Raw genomic sequence first — 21,013 nt, forward strand, 5'->3', positions numbered from 1 at the left:
GCGATGACATCTTTTTTCGAGAAGGTTCCAGAAAGTTCCAGAACGAGGCGAAACCGTTATAAAAGAGGAGCACGTGTGCGACTTACATAATTTTCACATCGACAAGTCAGGGAGTGTTACGTACGTTTTTTGTGCCATATTTTTCAACTGAATACTTAAATATGCCTGCCGTAGGAATCGATCTCGGGACTACGTATTCCTGTGTTGGTGTTTTCCAACACGGTAAAGTAGAAATAATCGCTAACGATCAAGGTAATCGAACAACTCCGAGTTATGTTGCCTTCACGGAAACCGAAAGACTCATCGGGGACGCTGCCAAGAATCAAGTCGCCCTCAATCCTGCAAATACAGTTTTCGGTGAGTTTTCTAATAAGCGTCGTCAACTTTAAAAGAAACTGTAACATAGTACATGAGTGTAGTTGTATATTGAAAAAAATATCGTGGCAGAAATTTGTTTCTTGTAATTCAAGCGGAAACGCCGAAATGTCCGCCATGTTTGTCATAAAATGCTTACGAAATCACCTTTGTTCTTGCAGATGCAAAGCGTCTTATCGGACGAAAATTTGACGAACCTACTGTACAATCGGACATGAAACACTGGCCTTTTAAGGTGAGTATTCATCAACGTCGAGCAAACCTAAAGGGACACGAATTTTTGCCTGGATCAAGCTTTAAAAAAAAACGTGTTGAAGTTTCTGATTTGGTTTGTCCCACTTTCACTTTCAGGTGAAAAACGATGGCGGAAAACCGAAGATTGAAGTGGAGCACAAAGGAGAAACAAAGTCGTTCTTCGCAGAGGAGGTAAGCACTTGGCACTTTTACTCGTGGCTTACTTTTTGGCTACACAATGCTGAAGGGTAACTGCCGGGTGTAACCGGCCTTTCGCCATGTGCTTTGTCGATTTTGGCTTTGTGCTTAAGTTATATTCACGGTCGAATTGTATTTTGGCTATCTACAGATATCTTCAATGGTTCTGACTAAAATGAAGGAAACTGCGGAAGCTTATCTTGGCGAGAAAGTGACTGACGCAGTTGTCACTGTTCCAGCATATTTCAATGATTCACAGAGGCAGGCCACCAAAGATGCCGGTAAGTCTCTTTCGCCACTCAGTTTTGAAGTTCACTAAATCAAATCTTGCGACAACACGGCTGTTTATATTTGATTGTTGCCATGAGTGGAGTCCATCTGCTCGGCTAGGAGTGAAAATTCTAACATTTTTAGACCTTAGCCCCTATATTGCGCAATAGAATATGGTATGCACGTGTCTGCTAATTTCAACATATCCAGGAACTCTAGCTGTATTGTGTAGCCGACACACTTGGCAGATCAGGGGGCAGAAATTCTGTAGAAATTCTTCTTAGCAAGCAAAGGGCACTTTCCAGTTCTAATAAAATATTGCGTGTACATTTTTTCTGGAAATTTCCAGTAGTGATTTGTACAGATTTTCTGGAATAATTTTCCATGAAAGAGGAAAACTTTGCGAGGTATACTTCCATTCTATCTGGGTTGAAACGTCTTTCCAAAATTCAACAATTTTAGGTTTTTCCGGATACTTTCCAAATATGCCTCCACTTCAAAAGTGCATGAATTTATAGTTGAATGGGAAGTGTCCTAGAAAAGTATGTGTGTATATTCCTCGTTCAAAACACATATCAGGTTGTTCCAGAAAGATTTTTACCTTAATTGCTACTGTTCTCACAATCTGATTGGCTGATTTGCCATTGTCGATAAGAGTCCAGACAACGCTAATTCACCTAATCTTGCCATTTATTATACGACTTAGAAAATTACTTAACTGTAATTGGCAGAGAGCAGGCCAATTGATTGTTAATTTGCATAGTTTTCTTAGCATTATGTTGAATGACTTGTTTTTTCTAATTAGAGTTTTAATCTATTCTGTCATTTTGTAGGAATTATTGCTGGGCTTAATGTCCTCCGCATAATCAATGAACCAACTGCTGCAGCCATTGCTTATGGTCTAGACAAGAAGAGTGGTGCTGAGCGTAATGTTCTTATCTTTGACTTGGGTGGTGGTACCTTTGATGTCTCGGTTCTCACCATTGATGATGGCATCTTTGAAGTGAAGTCAACTCATGGAGATACCCATTTGGGAGGTGAAGACTTTGACAACCGCATGGTTGATTATTTCAGGAAAGAATTCTTAAAGAAATACAAGAAAGATATTTCCAGCAACAATCGGGCCATGCGTCGCTTGAGAACTGCATGTGAAAGAGCCAAGAGGACCTTGTCTTCTAGTACCCAAGCCAACATTGAAATAGACTCTCTCTTCGAGGGCATTGACTACTATGTAACAGTCAGTCGCGCAAAGTTTGAACAGGTAAATGACGACCTGTTCCGTGATACCATGGAACCAGTAACCAAAGCCTTGAAGGACTCCAAGTTGGAAAAAGGAGAAATCCATGAGGTTGTCTTGGTTGGTGGCTCAACTCGAATCCCAAAAATTCAAGACCTGCTAAAAAACTACTTTGGCAAAGAACCAAACAAGAGCATCAACCCCGACGAGGCTGTTGCTTATGGTGCTGCAGTCCAGGCAGCCATCTTGCACGGTGACAAGAGCGAAGCTGTCTCTGACCTCCTGCTTCTGGATGTGGCTCCCTTGTCTCTTGGTATCGAGACAGCTGGTGGTGTTATGACATCTCTGATCACACGAAACACTACAATCCCAACAAAGAAGAGTCAAACCTTCACCACATATGCAGACAACCAACCTGCTGTGTTGATCCAGGTATACGAAGGTGAACGTAGCATGACCAAAGACAATCATCAACTGGGAAAATTTGAGCTGACTGGCATCCCTCCTGCTCCACGTGGTGTGCCACAGATTGAGGTCACATTCGACGTTGATGCTAATGGAATCATGAACGTTTCTGCTGTGGACAAAAGCACTGGAAAAGAGAACAAGATTGTCATCACAAATGACAAGGGACGTTTGTCCAAGGAAGACATAGAACGCATGGTGAAAGATGCTGAGAAATACAAAGCAGATGACGACAAGCAGCGTGACAGAATTCAGGCCAAGAATACCCTGGAAAGTTATGCTTACAACATGAAGAGCACGGTCGAAGATGAGAAGGTGAAGGATAAGATCAGTGATGAGGACAAGACACTCATCACCGAAAAATGCAAAGAAGTCATTGACTGGCTAGAGAAGAACGAATCTGCTGAAAAGGAAGAGTTGGAGGCAAAGCAGAAAGAGGTTGAAAAGGTATGCAGTCCCATCATTACGAAGCTGTACCAGGCAGCTGGAGGAGCTGGTGGAATGCCTGGTGGCGGAATGCCTGGTGGGGGTATGCCCGGAGGTTTCCCTGGAGGACAAAGTGCACCTCAGTCTGGAGGAGAATCTACAGGACCTACCATCGAGGAAGTGGATTAAATTGTCCAAATAAGTGTCGTGAACTACTTTGATGCAATAACGTGCTGTTGTTGAACATACCTAGAGTAAAACTTTTGCATGTATTACTGTTTAGATGTTGACCCAGATGTTTTGCATTCTTCACTTAAGTTGAATTTTTGGTTACTGTTGTAAGTTCAGTTCCTTATTACAAAGAAATAATAATAAACTGCTTTTGTGAACCAACATGTGAATGTAATAATCTTTACCAAACTGGTGGGTATGTTTAAATCTAAACATGAGGTTTGGGAGAATTTGACAGTTCATGCAAACCCAAGCCCACAACAAGGGTTTTATAGCACTGGCAATAAATTTTCTTGAATAATTTTTTGTTCTGTTCCATGTAAGCAAGCCATTTATAAAATATCTAATAGAGAACATAGGTCTTTACGCTGTGGGTGTGTTTGACAGTCATTTTAGCAACATCTGAGCAAGACTTATTCGCCAGTTTTTCTAGCTAGAACATCTTAACATATTTATTACCAATGATATGAACTTTATTTTGATTGGATGACATCCCTAGTGTATAAATAGTTCAACCCTTATGACAAAACAATACCATTTTTTAATAGAAACTCAACAAAAACATGTTCAGGTATTTTTTTCATGTATTTCTGTCAGTGAACAGATTGTCTGCAGACAAATATCCACATATTTTTGCCCGATTTTGAAGTTACTTATATAAATTACCCCGAGAGCAAAATAGGAACTTGCCTAATACTTCTCAAGACGAAGTGAATTTGGAAAACGCTGGGCTTGTGTATTCATTGCTGTTCAATTTATCATCTCTGTGATCGAACCAAGATATCCTGGTGGGTTCCAATCCTGATCCATTGGCTGAAAGGCAAGCACGTTTAAAATGGGGAAAGAGAGGAGGGTGTTTCTATTCCCTTATTGAGAAATAACTATCAGAGGGCTAATCTGGGGACAGTTTGAAGGGCAGACGCTATCCAGTTAAATCACTATCCAGTACATAGCCTGGCTTGTTTTGTCAACCCTTAACCACTCTATCTGGATTTATCCAGTGTATAGTGTTATACACCCCTCAAAGCACTGGACCCAAAGTGTTGCTAAGGCTAGCTGGAGTGTACTTTAGGCTCACCCCAACACCTTCCCAGTGTCCTCTCTAGTTTTTTTACCCACCAAAACGCTTTGCTGTATGCCAATATTTGAAGTCTGAAGAATTTTCAGGCAAAACCACCAGAACTAACACTGAGGAGTCATTTACACCATACTGAGAGAAAATGAAGGGAAATAACTTGCACTGCTTATGTAGTGTACAAAACCCACAAGTAAACAGTTCAATTTTATAGTGAAAGCATGTTTACTGAACATACAATCAAACCTCGAAAGATTACACCAGTGCAAAAAAAAGATAACACCAGTTGCAGTCAGTATTTACCAACAAAAGAGTTTGATATGAGGAAGGGGGGATTTTACCATGTTTTGCCAAATAATTTCTTTAAAATTCAAATAAAAATGCTCTTCTGGAAAAACAATTATCCAGTTATTACATATCCACTAAAGAAGAGCAACACCTAACATAAGGGATGTCTGCTTAATATGTTTGATTACTCCAAACACTGTTTTACAAAAAAGTACACGATAAGGCTTCCAAGCATAAAGCACTATGAGTTCATTGACGTCTTGCTGTTTCAATGCCCATGTTACTTTCTACTGGCTGTCTGTTCTGCTTTCTTCAATCTCTTCTTAAGCTCGAGAGGCATCTTCTCATAACACTTCTTGCACAGTGGCTGCATATCAAATTCATGAAACTTGCTCCTGAGAAGTAAGGAGATTATCTCAACAGATGGCAAACTTGTAACATTAAAATTAATTTACCCTGGAGAATTTCTGATACCATACTGTTTTTCAAATCACATCAATGCTGAGTGGTACTAAATTTTTTAGGTTGGCATCTCTGGAATGGCAAAATTAACAAACAAAAGCAAAAATGCAATTTTGTTTTAAAAAAAGCTGCAGCGCTTGCATGTATACACCAATTATTGAATTTTTTTTATTTTGTTAAAATAATTTACAACATAAATAATATTCTTCCTCAGTCATGACCTGATCACTTTGCTGAATGCTTGATACCAACTATTTGATTGATATTAGTGTCTCAAGGAAAATCTCAGTGCAGAGAAGGGAATGCCCCCTGGGCCCCTCCCCTAAATTTAACAAGTCACTCCAACCCCCTTCCCCAAGCCCCCAACCTCCAGGATTGACCATAGCAACTTTTATTCTGGGCTCCTTAAAAATTTCCTTAGGCAACAGCCTTGTCTTAAGGTAATTCCCCTGAAATAAAACTGTCAATAGATTTTTGTTCAAACTTTGTCCACTGAATATTTATCATATGAGAACTTAAATTATAAAATAAAAAACGGGGGTGCCCATGCTCGTTAAGGAGCAGTGAGGCATTGAAAATGTCCCATTTTAGCATTATTAAATGCTTATTACAAGAACACATTCCAAGTTATTGTAAACTCTTTGTGAGCCCAGACTCATGAAAACACTCCTCAAACTACAGTCAACACTGATGTTGACAGAACTCAATATCAAGGCAAATCCGCCATGTTTTCAATGTGTGCATGCACGAGCTCGCACAAATGACGCCATAAATTATGCACAGTAAGGATACGCAATGCAAATGTGAGGAATCACCTTAAGGCTCATGCAACTTGGAGAAAATTTCCAAATATCACTCAAAGTGCAAAATTATCCTTAACTATGCTCACATTCAAATATTAATTACCCATATTATCTCTATTGTGGCCATTACCTGAGATTCAAAGAAATGTTGCATCCAATGCAAGTGAAATGCTGAACACACCAGCACTTGTGAAGAGCATTTACCACTGCAAGAAATTCATAATGGTCAGCACCATCCATGAGATATAGTAAATCATAATAAAATTATTCAATTGTGCACATAAAATATTCATCATGTCACTTCAAGTCCATGTTATAACTCGAAAAAGCATTCACCTATCCTGTAGACCACTGGTAGTCAGTCTTTCCTATTTGGATCACTTAGGCAAGTGTTTAGCGATTGCAAAATTAATGCAAAAGGGTGTTTTGGATGAGTAGGGAATGCCTCATAATGCCTGCTGAATTGCAAGAGAAAAACAAACTGTCAGCAGTCTACTTATCCTGGGAGTACCAGGATTTTTGAAGGTCGCCCAAAAATATCTAAAGATGTCCAAAGATTTCTGAGGACATTTCAAAGATTTCTGAGGATGTTCCAAAGATGTTGTGAATGCATTTCCTGGTCAAAGTCCCTTGAAAATGGAAAAATTAAAAGAGTTGTTCTATCAGTTGGTTGAACTTTTCTTTTCGTTGGTCATTTTCAAGTTTACTTATGTTACAATGTATCAGTTAAAGCTGTTCAGTAGTAGCTCAATGTTTCAGTTAGGCATTCATGAGAAGTTGGTAGTTAGCATGATAGTCAGCCTGTAAGTTGTAGTGTTTAACACTGCAAATTACTTACCATCTCCCACAATAGCTTTATTGCATTCAAAGCATATATCACCAAACAACTATGGACAGAGGAAAAGGAAGTTAACACCCATGCTTACATAACATTTACGTATTGTTAAAATACTGCACAAAATGTCTTTTACTTAATATTATTTTCTGACCTGATAATTATACTATTATTGTCAACCTTGGATATTGTTTTGGGAGATACCATGGCTCCATGCTTAGTGCACTCATCTCCAGATCAAGTAGTCCGAGTTTGAGCCCTGGCCAGAGACACTTCACTCTCAAAGTGCCTCTCTCCATCCAGGTGTATAAATGAGTATGGGCAAACTTAATGCTGTGGGTAACCCTGCAATGGACTAGTATCCCATCCATGGGGGAGTAGAAATATTCCTAGTCGTGTCATGCTACAGAAACTGTGATAAGCTCCAGCCTGATGGGCCACTTTGCTCATATGCAAACTATGCCTTTACCTTGGATACTAATGTTTGAAAACTTCTCAGTGAGCTAAACTGAGCTATGTATTTGACTTTTACAATGGATAGCCTAGGACATCACTATATTGGTACTACCGTCACTTGCATCTAAGCGTGAACACGTGACACCAAAACATGCTCTAATTGGGAGTCAAACGTGGCTTGATTGGTCATCAAACATTTGAAGTTTAGCATAATGTAACGCAAACTTTCACGCTCAGAAATTAATGTTCACCATCAACAAATACAGGTGAGCATTCTCCCTAGGATTACCAGTAAAGGTAGCTGAGATGTCTCTTTTGGAATGGAAACTCATCTTTCTTGGAGTTTCATTGATTTTCTTTGACACTAAAGAGCGATGCTCTGCAGTTTTGCCTTTGCATGTATGGAGTTTTGTGACCATGTTAAAAATCAGTCTTTGATGTCCTTTGGGGATATATACTGAAAGACTGAAAAGTCTTGCTCCTGCCAACATTTCATGGTTATACTAGACGTAAAACCACTTTCACAAAAGGTGTATGCATATTGACGCAGGTCAGGTTCAATTTCTCTGAAGAAGTCTTCAATGTCCAATCTTTCTGCCATTTTGTGTGCTGACCACACTTTCTGTGGTCTTATAGTTCCTAAATTCCAGAGATTGTCTTAAACGTTGCAGTGAAACTGTAAAATCCACATCCCGAAAAATAAATTGTGGTCAATTTTTCAGGTTTTGATTGGACCCTGAAGGAGTCATTGTGTTCAAACATCTTCCAAAAATTAGAGCCTCTTTAAGCCCAACTGACTCATAACTGTTGGTGCTTAACTCCAGTTTCTGAAGCATGAAGCAGCTTAGAGTATTGCTATTCCCCCTGGATGGGATACTATAATCGTGACAAAAGTCCTTGGGACACTTATGTAATGTAACAAATTATCTGTGCTTTAGAACTGAAGTTTGAAAAAAATGCTGCTATATGCTTTAAAGACGTGTTGCTGACCCCCCTCCCCACCCAACACAATGTGAAAATCAGGTGAAATTACAGGTACTAGTTTTCAACATTGTATGGGACATGGGGGGCGACGTTAGGCTGGTGAAGTTGATTCGCGTCTGGCGTATGCGCAAACGTGCCAAAAGTGCAAATTTGTCCCAAGACTTTTGTCCATGATTGTCTGAATTTCAGTTGAGAAATGAAATGTCACTTTTCAGCAGTTTTCCACAATCTAAATGTGTTTTTTCTTGACTCTGTGAATAGATTGTAATACAAAGACTATTTTTGAGCTATTTTGTGGTTTATTTAAGCATATTTTTTTTCTCTTTTCAATTTTTCCCAGCGCAAACGCATGGTGTAAATCGGAATTTGTTCTATCTGATACTCGCGCGTGGTATTTGAAAGGACACACATGGTTAACGCTTGAGGCAGAAACAGGCATAAGGCATTATAGATTATTGTGCATATGGCAAGAATGTCTGTTGAATAGCGAGTAAAAGTCTTTTTTTTATAAGGAAAACAGAAGATTTTCACCACAAGAAGTCGTGCAGAAATGTCAAATCTCCAAGTCATCTGTATCATGAATATGATACATGTAGTGAGCAGGCATCGTAAACTAAAATTTCATCCGAAGGGTACCGAACCAAATATTAGCAAGTTGTTTCCCACCAGTGGAAGTCGTTTCTTTTCTTTATTTACGAAAAAATATTGTGACATTTTTTAGTGTTGTGGACAATGAGTTGGTCACTCCTTATTTGCATAACTCAACAGTTCTCAGCAACAGTACTCACTTTAAAACCTTAAAATCTGCCTACTTATTTCTGAAAGCTCACATTTAAGACATGTCAAAGTGAAATGTGTTTGGCAATCGATCTTTCTACATCTTTATAGCTGGGAAAAACTTAATTTTGAGCTCTGCAAGCACAGTACTCACTTTCCATCGTTAAGAATTGTTTCAAGTCAATTCTCCCATATTGAATCAAGTGAGTACTGTTGTATTTACTGCCAGCGTGCTGTGATGTGACTTTTGTGAAATAATTTCAAAACAGTACCATAAATCTCGTGTTGAAAAATAGTTTTGCTGGTTTTCTTAGTTGATACTTTGAAAACATTGATGGAACAATGTTTTTCTTTGCCTCTGAGTAATGTGCGATGACCAGTGGACAGTGACGTCACTACCAAGAGCATAGCACCTCAGTATACTTAAACGCGCTGTAATAACTGTTAAGGTGATCACTAAGATTGACTTAAATACCAAATTTGTCGTTTAAGTACTTGAAGTATCTGCAAAACTGCACATTATACTGTAAACAATTTGTTACGTATCCAACTCAAGCAACGCCGTTATCATTGCCATCATATACAAAAGTTTATAGATTATCTGAGATTCCAATCAGTCCAAAACCATTGAGAAATATGGAAAAGCTGAGTAAAAGTTCCTAGAAATGCCTTTCTAAACTCAGATGTTCACATTCTCGGGTTCTAAACGCATTTAGGGCTAAAAACCATCCTGATTGTGCATTTTCCACAAGACGTGAAAATCAGACAATTGTGGATGAAAGTCCTTGGGACACTCATGTAATGTAACGAATTGTCTGTGTTTTAGAACTGAAGTTTGAAAAAAACCCTGCAATATCCTTTAAAAATGTGGTGCTGACCCCCCTCCCCACCCAACACAATGTTAAAAATCAGGTGAAATTGCAGGTACTAGTTTTCAACATTGTATGGGGGGTGGGGGGCGAGGTTAGGCAGGTGAAGTTGTATTCGCGTCTGGCACGTGCGCAAAAGCCCCAAAAGTGCAAATTTGTCCCAAGACTTTCATCCATGATTTTAGTCCATCCCAAGTTACTTCTCAGCATTCAGTCAGGTTGCCCCATCAGCTGCCAGTACCCAGTTATACTGCTGGGTGGAGAGAGGCACTGTAAGACTGTGTCTTGCCCAAGAACACAACACAATGACCTGCCCAGGGTTTGATCCTGGACCACTTGATCCACTTCTGGAGTCCAGAACGACCACTAGACCACAATGACCCCAAAAACATCTTCCAAAGGCCAAACTAAAGGTATCTGCAAATCTCTGATGAGAGACTGTTAAATGACCCTCATAAATCTCTCAAGGCCTAAAAATATCACGAATCAAATGACACAAGAATGAACAAATGAAATTCTATGCCACAGGAGTGACAAAATTTTTGTCTTAAAAATTTACTTCTCCTCCACTGAGACATTTGTACATACCTCATTATAATGAGTCTCACAGTAAGCCAGTCCCTTCCTTTCGTAATAACGATGACCATAAAATGGCTTTTCACACTTGGCACACACAAAGTGCTGTTAAAAACAATCATAAAAACTTGGTGTCAAGCTCGCTTGCACTTACAGGAACCATTTACAAATAATGTATGAAAACATTTGCTAAAACGTTCAAGTTAGGAAAATAGTTTAATGAACTTATTCACTTGGTAGTATCACTCAATACATGTTGCCTCAATTTGAAATGAATGGTCATGCTTATATTTCTCTGACAGACTTCAAAGTCTAAGAGCCATGTCACATCAGTCAAAGCTTGACTTTGGAGGGAAAGGTTAAAGCTGACTTCAATAACCTCATTTCTGGTAAGGAGCGGGGTGAATAGGTTTTCGGATTGACTGATGTGGCCTTAAAAAGCGCATGGATTGTGGATTTTTGTGGTAAATTGAGCAGATTCGCGGATTTTGAAAACACAATGAATCATGGATCAGCTGTGAATTTTGGCAAGGATTCTGGATTCAGCCTGTCTTGACATTCGGATCTTGGGTACTAAACGAAATTTGATTATATATCTTTCTTCAGCCTTGGTCAGTATGTTTATGAGTTCATCCAAATTACTTCTTTTTTCAAACAAAGCTCATGTAAACTCAGAGGTGAGACTGTTATTGGAATTGTACTGTATTATAGTCATCGAGCATGTTGCCTTCTTTACTATTTGTGCGAAATTAACAATGGCATTCACATTTACCAGGTCACCTTTGAACTTTTACACTTCTGTTCCCAGATGTGGTTGTGGTTTCGTATTTGAACAAAAATGTTGGCGGATCGACAGTTTTGGCAAAAAAAGGCACCGATCAGTAGATTTCCATACCCCTATACACCCCCCTCAGTAAGAGATACAAAATTACTGTAAAGTTTCCAGAAACAATGGCCCCCTGAAAGTTGCAACCCTCCAAAAGTACAATCATGTTAGCTACAAAATGTAACATTTGAAATACACGACTCAATATGGGTAAAAATGTTGCTTCCTGATTCTTTTGATTTCATGCTAAAATAAAATTGCCAATGCAGAATCAAAAATTATGTTTAACTATCATTAGAACTTAAGAGTATGTGCCTTGTGATGAAATTGTGAAACCCAGCACCAGGCCAGGGGAGAGAGTTAAATACATTGTTCATTATTGAAAATCCAAAATTTCAGAGACCCCAAGAATACCTACAGTACAACTTCAACTAATGGTAGCCTATAAAGGTAGTAAACCAATACACATATGTTGCAGAGGCATCCATGATAAGCCATTAGGGATATAATTTGTCAAAAATTATCATTGATCTGGCAAAAGAATATAAATCTGAAATTCTGTTTGATTTTATTTGTTGAATTTTCTTCACTTGAAAAGCTTTCCAAATAAAGTTTTTCTGTCAGCTTTTCTGGCAAGAACATTCAGTTTGTGCTTGCACACTAATATAGCTAACATGGCATTTTTTTTCCTAAGTCAATAAAGATTTATTCATTAGTGATTGATTTACCGGTAATTGAATGAAAAGACTTGAGGCCTCTGATAAAACAAGCTTCAGCTGTGGTTGTGTCTTTGCTATAATCAGTTCAATTTTAGTGAATATTGGATTAATTACCTCAACATGCCACGCCTTTCCAAGGGCATGTACAACACGATCTTCAACAGGCCGCCTAATATAGAGGAAGCAATCAATGTATTACATCACTTTGATTAAATAGTTCATCTCAACATGATTTAAAGCTCTACTACAAGTACTGCCTTTAAAAGAAATTATCAGAAAATACATGCCAATAAAGTATTCATTTTAAGATTCTATTAAAGGTAGGTGCAGTATATAATGTCCTCCTTTTAGCTTGTATTGAGAACATGCAGGCAATTGTGCATATCACAGCTAAACATCTTTCGGAAAAGAGGACAGCCACGTCTTGTCTAAATTCAATTGATTCCTTTACCTTTTTAAGTTTAATACTAACCTGCAAGCACCACAAATTGGTGTACCCATTTTATCATGGCATCTCAAGCAATACAACTCTGTGTCTCGCTTACGACACAGATGGTCCAACTCTTTACTGACATGGGAAAGAAAAACACAATCATGTAACTAAATAAATTGTAACCCCTCATTAAGTATGGCATACCTATCAAAGCTGTTTTTCTTTCATGCTCTAATTATTTGAGTAAGAGTACAAAATTAAGTGTCTTGGAGACTTTTTTGGAACTACATGTACAAGGAGATTACCTACGACACAAATGGCAAAGTCAAAGCTGAATGAGTACAAAATTTATGGATGACTATTGTTGCCATGATAAATAATACGAGAAATGGTATTCTGAACTCTGCTGAGTACATGTAGTATGTTGAACTCTTAATCAAGCAGTCCAGGTTGGGACATGGTTGGAGTCTTAGACACTACCTCTCCCAGCTAAGTAAATGTTGGGAGAACCCTCATATGGACTAGCATTTAATCCAGAGAGAAGATGAAATACTCCTGGTTGCTTAATACAATCCAAACCAGAGTTTGTACGCATTGACCTGATGGGAATTAGGCTCAAACCTTGATAAATGTAAAAGTCAGGAAACCTGTCTTATTCCACAAAAAATTCTCCTAACTGGCTAACCAAATATTTATGAAAAGTGTTGTGAAGGAAAATAAAATAAACTGCAAATGGCTACTTACTTGCATGAAAAACAATTGTAATGCCAGGGGTGGACAGGTTCACCCATGTACATCAGATGCTCTCCTTCAGGAATGTAGGTGCTGTAAACAAACACACAAAATGAGTTGCACATTACTTCTTTACACGACTGGCATATCATTAATGCAATTATTGATAAATAGCATATCTCCTACATGTACAAACATCTCCTATAGTTCAGTGGTTCAACTCCCAATGAGTGCTTTTGTTGAGTATGTTTGTGTCAGGAACATTTCACATTCATACTTTGAAAACAGTCCTAAGAAAATACGTGCGTTGATTGGTTAAAAATCATGTTTCTATGAATTAACAATTAGATTATGAGCTCGAGATTTCTATGAGGTGATAGTTGAGGCCAAATCAATTATCACCTCATAGAAATCGAGAGCGAATAATCTAGTAATTGTTTTAGTAGAATTCTTACTAAAATTTACTTCAAATAACGGTTTCCAATTATTTCTCCACGTATTATTAAACTTTGTGATGTGTACGTGCACACATCATTTTTTTCAATAATTTCAACTTTTCTTTAAGTCAAGAAACCATAAATGTCCTTCGTTTAGTCTTCTCAGGAATTTAATTACCCATTTGCATCAAAATTTTCCTCCAAAACTCTGGAAAAACAAAAATAACGTTGCCATTTTATAGACGACCTCCAGCCACTGCCCCAGGGCCACTGCACACTAATGGCTGATAGTGTGCCATGGCTCAGCCAATCAGATTACAGCATTTGCATTAGTATACTAGTAGAATTCTACTAATTGACAATTAGATTATGAACTCAACATTTCTATGAGGTGATGGTGGATGAGGCGGATGAGGCCGAATCAACTATCCATTACAACATCACGTCGATGTCAGTGTGTCATGCAGAAATGGGTGAGACTGCTAGCATTTTTACCCTGAAGGCTCAGTGTATTCCTTGCGGAAACATCTTCAGTGGATGCCAAAGACTATTGGACTTATTCATTTTATTTGATCTGGAAAAATGTGGGAGAAGGAGGACAATAGCTTAATTAAGCTACCTCGAGCTGGACAGTTGAATGCGTATCCTTTTGTTTAGTATCTTGTTTGTAAGTGCCTAAATGAACGTGTGAAAGTAGGCTGAAAGTTTTGAGAACTTAAACTTTTCACCTCAAAATAATAAATATAGATTTGCATCTAGTTAACCAGAGCATTTTGAAAGCTTTAAAATGAGAGGTCGAACTACTTCTGAGCGAAATCCGACGAGAACACAGAGGAATCGGAACAAGCCTAAGCAATAGCATGAATATATGAATACTTAATGACCTACTAAATGTGGATACACACTTAAATCGACGTGAAATTGTCGTGCACCTCAAAGAAATCGAGAGCAAATAATCTCAAAATTGTTTTAGTAGAATTCTAACTGAAATTTGCTTCAAATAACAATTCCAATTATTTCTGGTCTTCACATGAAACTTCACGCTTTAGAAAATTTGTGCGGACTGAATTGTCAATTTGACATTTGTGTGTTGTGTTTGTGCGCTTATCTGTTTCTTTCAAAAAATTTGAGTTTCTTTATTTCAAGAAACCATGAATGTCTTTATTTCAGTCTTTTCATCAATTTGATTGTCCATTTGTTTCCAAATGTTCTTTCAAAACTTCAGAGAAATGAGATGTTTGTCAACCACACAAAGCCACTGCACAATAATGGCTGATAGTGTGCAATGACTCAGTCACCCAGATTACAGCATTTACATTAATAGACTAGTACAATTCTACTGAAGCTCAATAGAAACACACAACTAGCATGAGCTGTTCATGCAATGATGGCACTAGCAAAGAGACTTTACATTTTGATGATCAAAGTAAACAAGTTGTTTTCCTTTTTTCATTGTACTGTTTTCTAAAAGAAATAGAAAACATGTCCTCTGTGTTTCCATCAAGTTATAGAAACACTCATGGAAGTTTGGAAGAACTCAAAAAAGCAGTGGAAACACTCGCCTGTCAGCTCATGTTCCCACAGCATTTCTCATTCTCCCAAAATTCCACTCGTGTTTCAATCTATAACTCGATAGAAACACGGTACCTGTTTTCTATTTCTTAAAGATTTCATAATAACCCTTTATTGTTATTGGTGTGATACTTACTGGCACTTTCGGCACACATATCGTCCAGTTTCTAAACGAATTGAAAGATGTTAAAAATAATAAACAAGAATAATAAGAATCTATTGATCAACAAATGGATATTATGTAAATAGTCCACAGTTTTCAATGAACTTTAGTTAAACTAGATTAGATTGTTGAACTAGATTGATTATGTCTTCCTCTGTTATTAATTTGTCCCCAATCTATACTACAAAAATAGAAAAATACAAATTAAACTAGCCTGAAATCACTTTGAGCTGAAACTTATTTTAAACTTGGCCGTATATAAACATTGTGTGAGATAAACCCTTCTGAACCCTTCAATTCATGTTTTCTAGGGAACTAAAAACAAGAAAAAACTCATGGCCTGTCCAGTGTTCCAGTCTATAAATAAACAACAACAACAACAACAACAACAACCATTTTATTTTGCATAATACAGAGAATATCATACAGCAAAAGAATAAATACTGTAATCAGTAAATCATGACATAATTATCTTACTTTTAGTCTTTTCATCTGCATTACATTTCTTGCATAGTGCCCTAACACAAGAAAACAGTGCAAGATTATTTTCACTACTAACTAATATATAATATTAAAAATTCAAATATGAAGATAGTTAACATTACAACATCACTTGTTAGAAAACTAATACAAACAGTCATGAAGACAGATCAGTAGAAAGAAGCTTGACAAGGTGGACTGCATTGGTATTTGACACTACCTTATGAACTCTTGCAATGACCTACCATGGGGTGGGTATGGAAAGTTGAGGAAGAGAACAATATAAACCTTCAAAAAACAGCCCTTAGAATACATGCACACTGATTGGTTAAAAATTGTGTTTCTATAACTTGATAGAAACAAAGAACTAGCACGAGCTGTTGATGTAATGATGGCGTAAGCAAAGAGAATTTACATTTTGATTATCAAAGTAAACAAGTTGTTCTCTTTTTTCATTGCAGTGTTTTCTAAAAGAAACAGAAGACATGTTCTCTGCATTTCTATCGAGTTATAAAACACTTATCGGCTCACGTTCCCATAGCATTTCTTGTTCTCCCAAACTTCCATGTGCACATTTTCTATTTCTTAAATTTCACACAGGAAATTGTGTTTAATTTACAGTCTGTTACTAACCTGCCAGCATTCTTGACAAACCCAGAGTCTGCCAATCCATCATTACAGATCTCACAACGGAAGCAATCAGGGTGCCAGTTAGCTTGCATGGCCTTGATGACACGGCCAATCACAAACTTACCTACAAAATAAATCAATGTGTCAGGCCTGAAAATGTTTAGCTGCTGCACAACCCTCGAAAAGATTACTAAAACAATTTTCAAAACTCTTAAACAACACTCTTTTAAAACTCAGAAAGCTGGTTGTTGCATAAATTAAGTTTTCCACAGTTGAGGAGATTCAGAATGTCCTTACCACATTGTTTACAACAAGGAGCAAACAAAGTCTGGAAATCTTCTTCACAATATCTTCGTTCATCATACTGTCAACATAAACAATGATAGTGATTACTATATGTATGTATTTTCAAGATGGCTGCCCAGTTGTGGCTATTTTGGTCTTCACAGAGTCACTTTTCCTAAAGTACACAGGCATGTCTCATATCAAAAATGATATGACCATTGCAGCCAGGTGCCACAAGTGAATTGAGTTGTTGTCATCAGTTCTTGCTTTGTTGTTGGTTCTCACATTATTTTGTAATTTGCAAACAATACAGCAGTTAATATGAAAGAACATGATTCATATTCTGAGACAGAGTATGATCAAATAATATTTTTTCATGCTATTACTGCTGCATTTTGTTAGCTAGTCTAGTCTACTAGTTCACTGCCTACTAATAGGTACTATTATAATAATAATTAAGAAAACCCATTTTTCCTGAGTAGTACAAGTACTAAAGATAACACTGACAAGTATCAACCTGTAATTCAAATTATGTCACTCTGTAGTTTGCACGCTATTAATTGAGAGATAAAGCTACAAGAAATTCAACTATTCCTCAAGGCTTCTTTTTCAGGTGAATTTAATGTACTCAAGATAACAAAAGAAAACAAGCTTGCCTCATAGAACAAGCCATCAGGAAATGGCTGGAAGCACTGCACACAACTACCAAAGTAAAACAATACAATAAGATTAGAGATTAATGACATTTGTCACAAGTGGAGGTCACTATAGGTGCCCAAGGAAAACAAACCCAACACTCACCCTGCAGCCCAAGCCCCACAATGTGAGACTGCCCACATGGCAGATACTGCCCTGTGGTGACAGTTTTCACATGAAAGGAAAAGAATAGGAACTTTAAATTAATTTCTAACAGTGTTCATTTCAATAGATTTGGCTCCAAGTATTCAACAGCTGCTTTTGTTTCTCTCTTTTTAGTTAAGCCTCAGAGAAGCATTTTTTGTGCAAGCATTCCTAGGAGTGTGAATTTTTAGGCAAGCACAGGTTATTTTAGAAATTTTTATTTTCGAGTTTGATTTCTAAGTAACACTTGAGAAGTAACTATCTTTGTTTCATTTGTCAGAAATTATTTCATCATTCTGTTTAGCATGAAGTTAATATAAAGTTATTTTGGGTAACCAACGATGTGCATTAATTTACACTACACACTTGATAAATTTAATTTATGCAAAAGCACGCAAAAATTTAACAGCCAAAAACTGCTAGTAAATGAATGAATCAAACTAACAGATTGACAAAATTAAAACTTCGCCTCACACAGCTTTTGTATTGGTGCAGCCACAACAGCGGGAGCAGTTGGACTTCCTGACTGGCTAATCAGAGTCCTCAAAGGTGGAAATCTAATGCTTATCCACCTTATATCAAGACCCCCAAAAAGGCTATTCTTCAAGTACCCAAGAACTTGGCATCTTGCCTAAACTGATAACTACATTAGATACATTGAGCACACTGTGATGTCTCTTTGTAACTATATTTATTGTTTTGTTCATAGTTTGTCAATTAATCTCAGGTTCATTCCTATTATTACACAGGTCCCCAGGCCACCCCTCCACAGGCGGCCAGCCTTGCTATTACTCGCCCCTTTGGGGCCAAGGTCTCTCCGTACCTAATCCCTTGCACCTCCTGTGGAGATCTGGCCTGGGCTACCCAGTTTCTACTTAGTTTATGGGCCCCACACAGGGGACTTTCTCGTCATACTCGACGTTTGTGGGTGGAGAATTGCTGCCTGCGGCACCCCTTCAGCCCTGTGCTGGAGTTCCATCAGGGAGTTTTATCTGGCCGGTGGGCTTTTATCTGAGCCTTGCCTGTACATTCTCTACCCACTATCGCCCACTACATGGTCTTGTGTCTTTATTATGTGCCATAACATTAATTGTTATTTTAACATAAAATAAAGGTTAATGTTGGCAAGTAACCTTAGTTTAGATGAGCCCACACTCATCTCTGCAGTCTTTGATGGCACATTTCTTTCCATATTTGGTAAGCGCTATTTAAGGGTAGTACGCCATGTAAGTAATCAGTTTCTCCCCTCTCTGAGTCCTGCAAGTTGTTACTTGGCTTCAACTGTAACCCCTCCCACCCACCCTCTTATCTTGTCCCAGTTAGCATTTGTCAGGACTTCGAACGTTAAGGGAGTTTCTCTCCTGTTGTTACGGCTTCCTAAGCCCTCAGTTCATTCTTGTTAACTTTTGTTATTAACGCACAACTCTAAATAACTTTTAATAAATTCTAAGGGTGGGGAATTGCTGCCTGCGGCACCCCTTCAGCCCTGTGCTGGAGCCCTGTCAGGGAGGGGACATTTGTTCTCTTGCTGGGTTAACTTGGCCCCGTGTAATTATTCCAGCAATAATGTCCTCCTTGTAGTACAGGCATGGGGCACCCCCTCGGCATGGCACCATGTGCCAAGGCCCCCCATCCGGTGGGTTTTATCTGGTCGGTGGGCTTTTATCTGAGCCTTGCCAGTACATTTCCCTGCCCACTATTGCCCACTACATGGTCTTGTGTCTTTATTGCATGCCATAACATTAACTACACACTTGATAAATTTAATTTATGCAAAAACACACAAAAATTTAACAGCGAAAAACTGCTAGTAAATGAATGAATCAAACTAACAGATAGCCAAAATTAAAACATATTTCTTAGCATCGAAATGAAAGACACCATTTCAATAAGGTGAACAGTATAACATATTTTCTCTCTTTTTTTTAAAAATTCAACTTCAACATGGTAAAATATGGCCAGTCATTCACAACAGAATACCCGCGGGAGTGTGTGACAGGTCATATTGAAAGCACTAAAAATAAAATAAACCTAAACCTTGACAACTCTTTTTGCACCATCATGGTTATTCACTATCCTGTAAACAAACACATGTCCTCTTGGAGGGCTTTGTTTTTTCAGGCCTTCTAAACCACATTTAGTTAATATACAGCCCCTTCCAGGTGTTCAGTTAGTTGGCACACCTTTTTTTATTTTTTCACATGCTGTTTTTCGTGCTGCGCTCCAACTAACTGAACGCCTGGAAGAGGCTAGTTAAAATACAGCAGCCTATTACTTGCTTTTCCCTTTTTATTTAAATTAAGACTTCCAATGAGTGAACAAAGAAGTTCAGGGTTGGATATTCCGTGGCATAAGCTCACTATGATTAGAACCCTTCAAAATGACATCATGTCTGTGCCCCAACACTTAAAACAATGAAATAGCACCAATGTTTTTAGAGATGTTCACATGTACTAACAAACAGTAAAATACCAAGGGTTTTGCATAAATACTGGAGTTATTTCACAGTTAGCGAAGGAAAACAGTCACACAATTTTGTAATGTAAAGAGGATTTTGTACCCATCCCATTCGGACGGATGTAGTGAAAAAGGTGGAGTACATTCTTCTAATTTTTTAAGGCGGTCTAATTTTTAGCACCTAAAAACCCCACTGAAAGTACAAACTGATTACAATACGCTTGCACTTCAAAAACAGGAATGGTCACCGCCAATGAACTTATGCCGACAATGCTTAATACTGACTCCTTCACCCCACCAGTGTACTACAGATAGATCGGACAAGTGATCAATGATCACATTCTAAGAATCGTAAACAACTGATACAGGTTCCAAAACACTAACAATCAGTTTTCTAAAGACAAAAGATATATTCAACTGCTGATCGGCCTTGTTACATCAACAATGAAGTGCCATACTCACACAAAACAGCGTTCATGAAGAATTTGACCATTGGAATTCACCATTCGCTCGTCAACGCCGAAATTTTCTTGACAGACTGCACAGATGGCATTGCCTAGTCCATAACCCGCGGGCGGTGCTATCTCATTTTGAACTGGCATGATTATTTGATGATGTTAAACGAAACTGATATGATTTTGATAAAGCTTTCACCCGACCAAACTGAACAAGTGCTCACTGAATTCTAGCGGATACCCCCACGGCAAAACAACAACAGAACATCCAACAGACAGATGATGGCAAGCCGCTCCTTCGAACCGAGGGGACTGGGTATAAGACTTCACAGGAACTACTGTTTGGGTGTGTATGCTGTTCTGCAGGCTAATACAGGCAAGTCAAATCAATCAAGCGGATCCTATTAGACATTTACCGGTATT

At 38.1% G+C, this 21,013-nt stretch overlaps 2 protein-coding genes across 2 annotated transcripts; one reads left to right on the forward strand and one right to left on the reverse strand.

Annotated features, from left to right (window-relative positions):
• The first annotated feature begins 74 nt into the window (after positions 1-74).
• Positions 75-3,598, forward strand: LOC110039966 (heat shock cognate 71 kDa protein-like). The gene is made up of 5 exons (XM_020745144.2): positions 75-357; positions 537-610; positions 727-801; positions 959-1,088; positions 1,911-3,598. Exons 1-5 carry the CDS (start codon positions 162-164, stop codon positions 3,392-3,394), a joined length of 1,959 nt encoding a protein of 652 aa, XP_020600803.2. The 5' UTR covers positions 75-161; the 3' UTR covers positions 3,395-3,598.
• A 356-nt stretch (positions 3,599-3,954) lies between these two features.
• On the reverse strand, positions 3,955-20,905 carry LOC110039969 (LIM and senescent cell antigen-like-containing domain protein 1). Its single transcript, XM_089296317.1, has 13 exons — positions 20,598-20,905; positions 17,495-17,540; positions 16,851-16,917; positions 16,557-16,677; positions 15,921-15,961; positions 15,417-15,447; positions 13,284-13,364; positions 12,579-12,674; positions 12,221-12,275; positions 10,574-10,666; positions 6,903-6,951; positions 6,195-6,270; positions 3,955-5,194 (listed from the first exon to the last, which is right to left on the reverse strand). Exons 1-13 carry the CDS (start codon positions 20,735-20,737, stop codon positions 5,080-5,082), a joined length of 1,011 nt encoding a protein of 336 aa, XP_089152443.1. The 5' UTR covers positions 20,738-20,905; the 3' UTR covers positions 3,955-5,079.
• Positions 20,906-21,013: the final 108 nt, after the last annotated feature.

Source organism: Orbicella faveolata, unplaced genomic scaffold (assembly GCF_042242905.1).
Source record: "Orbicella faveolata isolate gen_17 unplaced genomic scaffold, um_ofav_v1 contig_26, whole genome shotgun sequence".
Lineage (NCBI taxonomy): Eukaryota > Metazoa > Cnidaria > Anthozoa > Scleractinia > Merulinidae > Orbicella > Orbicella faveolata.

Coding starts and splice junctions, on each gene's coding strand:
- LOC110039969 (XM_089296317.1), bottom strand. CDS start 20,737: ATGCCAGTTCAAAATGAGATAGCACCGCCCGCGGGTTATGGACTAGGC. Junction 16,678..16,850: donor TCCTTGTTGTAAACAATGTG/GTAAGGACATTC, acceptor TTTATTTTGTAG/GTAAGTTTGTGATTGGCCGT. Junction 6,952..10,573: donor GTGAGACTCATTATAATGAG/GTATGTACAAAT, acceptor CTCTGTCCATAG/TTGTTTGGTGATATATGCTT.
- LOC110039966 (XM_020745144.2), top strand. CDS start 162: ATGCCTGCCGTAGGAATCGATCTCGGGACTACGTATTCCTGTGTTGGT. Junction 358..536: donor TCCTGCAAATACAGTTTTCG/GTGAGTTTTCTA, acceptor TTGTTCTTGCAG/ATGCAAAGCGTCTTATCGGA. Junction 1,089..1,910: donor GCAGGCCACCAAAGATGCCG/GTAAGTCTCTTT, acceptor GTCATTTTGTAG/GAATTATTGCTGGGCTTAAT.